At 38.5% G+C, this 7,486-nt stretch overlaps 1 protein-coding gene across 1 annotated transcript; it reads left to right on the plus strand.

The window, feature by feature from the left end:
* The first annotated feature begins 1,119 nt into the window (after nt 1–1,119).
* On the plus strand, nt 1,120–3,079 carry LOC139407352 (4-galactosyl-N-acetylglucosaminide 3-alpha-L-fucosyltransferase 9-like). Its single transcript, XM_071151065.1, has 2 exons — nt 1,120–1,200; nt 1,749–3,079. The coding sequence occupies exon 2, from the start codon at nt 1,756–1,758 to the stop codon at nt 2,866–2,868; it is 1,113 nt and encodes a 370-aa protein (XP_071007166.1). The 5' UTR covers nt 1,120–1,200; nt 1,749–1,755; the 3' UTR covers nt 2,869–3,079.
* Nucleotides 3,080–7,486: the final 4,407 nt, after the last annotated feature.

Below are 7,486 nucleotides of genomic sequence, written 5' to 3' on the forward strand. Positions count from 1 at the left end.
TCTGAGAGAGGCTGGGCTGAGGGCTTGAAGGCCTGTTGTAAGGCAGACATCACCGGCAACAATGTCGCCTATGGGCACAAACCCATCATCGCTGGACCAGACAGGACTGTCAAAAAGTCCTCTACACTGACGAGTCGCGGTTTTGTCTCACCAGGGGTAATGGTCAGATTTGCGTTTATCGTCAAAGGAATGAGCGTTACATTGAGGCCTGTACTTTGGAGCAGGATCGATTTGGAGGTGGAGTGTCCGTCATTGTCTGGGGTGGTGTGTCACAGCATCATCGGACTGAGCTTGTTGTCATTGCAGGCAATCTCAACACTGTGCGTTACAGGGAAGACATTCTCCTCCCTCATGTGGTACCCTTCCTGCAGGCTCATCCTGACATGACCTTCCAGCATATGACAATGCCACCAGCCATACTGCTTGTTCTGTGTGTGATTTCCTGCAAGAAAGGATTGTCAGTGTTCTGCCACGGAGTATTGTAATGAGAATATAGTCCAGTAAGAAACAAACCACATTAGAACAACACTTATATCTTATGATTATGTCACCATAATCATTATATTATCTTAGGTTATCTTACATTCACCTATGTGAAGCATAATAACATTTTTAGAAACTATAGGTGTTATTTCTGGCAGAGGCAGGATTTGAACAGGGTACCTTCGGGTTCAATCTTCCGGTTCAAATACAGGAAAGAAATTACGTTTTCGTTGCTTTTCAACTTATGGTAATAAATAATGAATAATAAACACATTATGAAGAAGAACCCTTAACCTTTCCCTTTTTATTACTTTCTCTCAAATGTTTTCCTTATTTTCTTTCAACATTCTTTCCCCCTTCTTCCTCCCTTCTCCCCTTAACATACTATTCGTTCCCCAGCTTCGAGTTGGCAAGGCTACATGGTAACACCTAATTGCTATAACCCAGGTCCCCCTTGCAAAACAGGTTTTAAACCTCAAGGGTATTTTCTTGGTTGTGTGAAGATTTCATAAAAACATGTATTATGAGGATGATTAGGTTCCATGAAATGTAAAGCTCTGAAAGGATCAACCTCTAGTTGTCAGGCAGGTTCTTTTGCATTTCCCATGAAAAGGCATGATGACAGTTGTGCCACACCTCGTCACTAGTCTGGTTGAAATCTAGTGCATGGAAATACATGGATGGCAAACCCTAACACTAACAAGAGGCCTCTAAATGGTAAGGAATGGTTCATTTTCTTTCTCAAAACTTTCTCAAACCTGATCTTGATTTAAAGATGTTCTATAAACTTAACATGCTCTGTTTAAATGTTTAGCGTTGTTTAGGAGAATGCAGCCATACATCTTTATGCAGTCTAACCTGTCCTCAGGATAATGTTAACTAACTTGAGTACACTGAACATGCTAACACTGCTAATAATAAGCCTTTACGATTTCCTATTCTTAATGACTGTCATTATTCTGTGTTTGTGCAGTAAAAACTGATAGAAACCTTCAGAAAAACTGCATGACTCACCATACACTGATTATGAGTGAATTTGAGTCAGACGGAAGAGAGAAAATAGGCATTTTAACTTCATAGATTTAGCCGGTGGTAACTTGTGGAATAGACACCGGCTGAAATGCGGTTTGAACCAATCAGCATTAAGGATTAGAACCACCTGTTGTATAATATAGAAACTCATTCTGATGTCATAGTCAATTTTCACATTGTTCTTTTTTATATACTTATAACGTCTAAAATGTAGGTGTGTTTCTTTCTTACAGGACCAACATGTCATCAACAACTTCCAACCGAAGACATCATCTAACTCTGATAGCTGCTCTTGGGGTTTTGAGTTCAGTGGTACTATTTTTTGTTTACTTTCAACCAACATCTACTGTATGTCCATCTCGATTAGATGATTTGCCATTTTTTGCAAAGGGAGATGTTTCCTCATCTATCAAAAAGCCTGTGGAAAAGCCGCTTGTGTTGCTCTGGTTCTGGCCACTGGGTGTGAGATGGAATTTTGAAATCTGCAAAACCCATTTCAACATCGATAGCTGTGTTCTGACAGATGACAGATCCCTTTATGACAAAGCAGAGGGAGTGGTTGTTTTTCACAGAGACATCAGCTGGGACCTGAAGAACCTGCCTCAGTCTCCTCGTCCACATTTTCAGAAATGGATCTGGTTTCATGTGGAATCACCAACAAATACCGCCAGAATACCAGGTCTGGAAAATCTATTTAACCTCACTTTGAGCTATAGACGAGATGCAGACATCACAGTGCGAAATGAATTGACAACCGTGAAGACTGAAAAGGACAGTGAGTTTGTGCTGCCCAAGAAGGATAAATTGGTTTGTTGGATTGTGAGCAACAACAATCCTTCAACTGGGACAGGAACCAGAGCAAAGTACTATCAAGAGTTGGTCAAACACATCAAGATACATGCTTATGGTTCTGCTTTTACAGGGAGTCGTTTGAAGTATGAGGACTATTACTCAACCCTTGCTAGCTGTAAATTCTACCTTGCATTTGAGAATTCCATCCACAGAGACTACATCACAGAAAAGGTGAACGGACCACTTGTAGCAGGAACCATACCAGTAGTCATGGGCCCAACCAGAGAGAACTATGAACAGTTTTTCCCAGCTGGTTCTTTCATTCATGTAAATGACTTTACTAATGCAAAGGCACTGGCTGACTTCCTCCTCCAATTGGACAAGAATGATGAGATGTATGTAAGTTACTTCACCTGGAGGAGGTACCTTAATGCCAAGCCCCACCTCCTGACAATGCAGGAAGAGTTTATTCAACCTGTTTGTTTAGCCTGTGAATACATGGCAAGAGACAAAGGATATTACAATGTTGTCCACAACCTTTATGAATGGTACTTTGTATGAGTGTTTAGCCATCATTTTGTAAGCACAGAAAATATAATTTTAGCTTAGCTACGTAAACAGAATACAATTTTAAAAGTGTCTTTGGATTTGGGGATATCTTGATTCAAAATATGTGTATCAATTCAAAGGATGGGCATTCAAAGTTTTGGGGAAGATTTTATTTTATTTTTTATTAAACACTTTGGAAGCAGAATACACTGTAAACCCAAATGTGCTGTCATTACTCAAAACCTTTAAGGAACCCATTGCACTTGACCTTTTACTACAGTTGGCTAAATCAGCTGATCACACAGCTATTCTTGGTAGTCTTAAACAAATCTACTTTAAAACCAAACTATACACCTCACACACATGGTTATGGGCTTAAAAAAGAAGAAACCTTTACCATGTCAGATATAGAGTTCAAATGTATTACATTTTCACTTTGAATGTCAATATTACATTTTATATTCATCACAGAAGACTGAACTATAAGGAAATGGTTTGACATAGAAACACCAGATTTTAGTATGTTGAAAAATTATAATAACATACCACCCATGAGATCAAAGACGGCGCTTTTGGTAATTGATTGCAAGAAAGGGCTACTATGACTGAATACAATTACTTAAAGTGATTTTGTAGTCATTACTCATACCGACCCTATAGGGCAGGGGTGTCAAACTCATTCCAGGGAGGGCCATGTTTTGGGGTTTTCCTTTCATTGACGACCTAGACACCCAGGTGAGAGGAGTTCCTCACTAATTAGTGACCTTAATTCATCAATCAAGTGCAAGGGTGGAGCGGAAACCCACAGATACTCTGCCCTCCATGGAATTAGTTTGACACGTGTTGTAGAGGGTCCATTTGAGTTGTATAATTTTATTGCCGTTTGTATGACATTTGAATAATGCCTCCAATATAATTTCCCAGTGTGCCTAGTCTTTGAGTGAATTGCAGAGTTACTGTACCACCCATGACTGTATTTGTTCGTGACAGAGACATGGTTGTTGAATTCACTCATTTTTAGTTGTGTGGGTGGCCTTCATTGAGTGAGTTCCTAGGCAAATGTTGTCTTTATAGTTCAACTCTTAATGACAAAATATTACACATCCAGTAAGGCCTTATTTTGAGGCCTCGTGAAATTCCAGTAACTTTACCACATTTTCAAAAAATCCTGGTTGAATGATTTCCTGGATTCTTCCAACTGGGATTCCTGAAAAACCTGGGGAATTTACCATCATTTTGCAACCCCACCTGCAAGTCACATTATGCTGGCTTGCAAAGTGACGTATAACTCCTATTGGAATCCAGACAGAGTTAGGATATCTATTAACCATGGAAATTGGAACACCCATTTCAGCAATGAGTGCAAAAAAATCTAACTAAATGATTGGATTCGTTTAGAAAAATTTATGTTATTTATCTTTGTGTAGCATAAATGTGTAGCATAGCATTAATCCATCAATGTACATGCAAAAACACTTGTTTTAGTTTTGAGTTTGTGCTACATAAACATTTTAATAAATAAATCACTTTTCATTGACTGAGTATTTGAGTTCAAAATGCCTTGGGGTTTACAGTATACTGTACCAGTGTGTGGATTCATAATATATACAGTGCTTGACTTGGACTGAAATAGGTGCCGGTACTCATTTTGGTTGCCGGTATTTTATATTTAGGTGCAGGAGCTCCACAATACTTTTGAGCTAATATTCTATAAGAGGAACAGGAGTTCTAGCAGCAGAACATTTGAGGTGCTGGTACTCCGCTCTGGTGAGCTCCTGCCTAAGTAAAGCACTGAATCTGCTTCTACATCTGTATTGCTTGCTGTTTGGCGTTTTAGGCTGTTTGGCGCTTTAGGCTGTTTGGGGTTTTAGGCAGATTTTCTGTACAACACTTCGTGACATCTACTGATTTTAAAAAGGGCTTTATAAATACATTTGATTTAGTCTATGTCTTCCTCCCGGATCCAGCATCTTGGAAACGTTTTATATTATGGGATGTACGCATTTCACTCTTTAACACATAGCAAAAAGAGACAAGGGATGTTGTCCCTGGTAATGTTCTCCACTACCCTTACAAGTGGTACTTTAGTTGAGCATATTAAATTCACATTTATCACCTGAAATGGTATTTGACTTAATCAGCAAATACATTTACTTTTACATATACCACATAAATATTATGAAGTCTGGCTGTATTTTCTTGTCTGTTTTGGTGAACTGTTTGCTAACATATATGATCTCAGCAGTAGAATGGATTAATATAATTACAGAAAACGCTGGATCAAATGTTTTGCCTGCGTCACAGCGCATGGAGAGTACTGTGGCGTCGAGCAGGATTGCAAGTTAGATTTTCTCCTAATATTGCAAGACAGTAAAGAGAGTTTTGATGTCTAAAATGTCGCAAGTTTGAGGTTGTGTTGTCAGAGAGCAGAGAGTGTTTAATTAGAGGAGCTTTTCTGTTCTCCTGGGTCACATTGTATCAGACCTAGATGGGTTGTTCCTGAATTGTGGTGGCATTTGGTTGTAGCATTTGGAAGAAAATTAAGTACATTTTTCAAGAATGTTTATTTTTTAAATGGATTTGGGTACATCCATTCTGAATCAACTAATATGTCCGCTTAATGACTTTAAATCATTTTTTACCATTATGATAACATTGTGCCACCAGTAGGATTACTAACAGTAATGATGGTAACACCGATGAGACATTTGTAGGTAATTGATGATTTTATTAAGTGTAGGCCACAGATGCTCAATTCCAAGGTCAGTAACCATTTAAATATAATTGACTAGAGCGAAATGATTATTCATTTTGCTCAATGTAATTTCCCTTCATTTAAACTGAAAAACATGTACGCTACTTAGTCACACAACATTTATTAATGGAATCAGCAAATTTATGACATACTAAAAGGTTGTGATTAGCTAATATTTTTATTTTAATATAGACCCCTCCCCGATAACAGTTTGCCAATGAAGGGAATGTTCAAGGTCCTTGAATATTTTTCTAATGAGTGATACACCATTGACACAAACGTTAGGGCCATATTATTTGTTTAAAAAATCATATTTTTTGTTTTTATCTATCTACGCAATGTAATACATACTTTTGTTTACTTTCTTGCAAATCAAAATAATAGATGGATATTTTTAAAACCCCAATGGCACTACAACTCTACTCATCACTACTGGGACAAGAAAATGTGCCTTTCCTAAGTACATCAAACAATGCATAAAGATAACGTTTTGCAGAATAAATGACTTGCATTATATTTTATTTCTACTTGTGTCAAATGTTATTAGTACTTCTACTTGAGTAGGATATTTCAGTACGCTTTCCACCCCTGGTGACTGAGTGAAAGAGGGAGTTTGTGAGTGAGTGAGGGACAGTGTGAATGGCTGAGTGAGTGAATGTCAGTTGGTGCCATTAACAAGTAACAGAGGGTTGAATAAGGGATCTAACAAGAATTAGATGTTTATTTTGGGAGTCTGAAGTACACTACTGTTCAAAAAATTTGGGGTCTATTAGAAATGTCCATGCTTTTGAAAGAAAAGCAAATTTTTTTGTCCGTTAAAATAACATCAAATTGATCAGAAATGCAGTGTAGACATTGTTAATGTCGTAAATGACTATTGTAGCAGGAAACAGCAGATTTTTTAAATGGAATATTTACATAAGCGTACAGAGGCCCATTATCAACAATGATCATTCCTGTGTTCAAATAGCCCATTGTGTTAGCTAATCCAAGTTTATCATTTTAAAAGGCTAATTGATAATTAGAAAATAATTTTGCAATTATGTTAGCACAGCTGAAAACTGTTGTCCTCATTAAAGAAGCAATACAATTGGCCGCCTTTAGACTAGTTGAGTATCTGGAGAATCAGCATTTGTGGGTTTGTTTACAGGCTCAAAATGGCCATAAACAAATAACCTTCTTCTGAAACTCATCAGTCTATTTTTGTTCTGAGAAATGAAGGCTATTCCATGCAAGCAATTGCCAAGAAACTGAAGATATCGTACAACGCTGAGTACTACTCCCATCACAGAACAGAGCAAACTGGCTCTAATCAGAATAGAAAGAGGAGTGGGAGGCCCCGGTGCACAACTGAGCAAGAGGACAAGTACATTAGTGTCTAGTTTGAGAAATAGACGCCTCAAGTCCTCAACTGGCAGCTTCTTTAAATAGTACCCGCAAGTAAGTATTCAGACACTTTACTCAGTACTTTGTTGAAGAACCTTTGGCAGCGATTAAATCCTAGAATCTTCTTAGGTATGATGCTACAAGCTTGACACACCTGTATTTGGGGAGTATGTCCCGTTCTTCTCTGCATATTCTCCCAAGTTCTGTCAGGTTGGATGGGGAGTGTTGCTGCACAGCTATGTTCAGGTTTCCTCAGAGATGTTAGATTGGGTTCTAGTCCGGGCTCTGGCTGGGCCACTCAAGGACATTCAGACTTATCCCGAAGCCACTCCTGTGTTATTCTTGGCTGTGTGCTTAGGTTCGTTGTCCTGCTGGAAGTTGAACCTTTGCCCCAGTCTGATGTCATGAGTGCTCTGGAGCAGGTTTTCGTCAAGGATCTCTCTGTACTTTGCTCAGTTCATCTTTGCCTCGATCCCGACTAGTCTTCTA

The sequence above is a fragment of the Oncorhynchus clarkii genome, chromosome 4 (genome assembly GCF_045791955.1).
Source record: "Oncorhynchus clarkii lewisi isolate Uvic-CL-2024 chromosome 4, UVic_Ocla_1.0, whole genome shotgun sequence".
In the NCBI taxonomy this organism is placed as follows: domain Eukaryota; kingdom Metazoa; phylum Chordata; class Actinopteri; order Salmoniformes; family Salmonidae; genus Oncorhynchus; species Oncorhynchus clarkii.

Coding starts and splice junctions, on each gene's coding strand:
- LOC139407352 (XM_071151065.1), top strand. CDS start 1,756: ATGTCATCAACAACTTCCAACCGAAGACATCATCTAACTCTGATAGCT.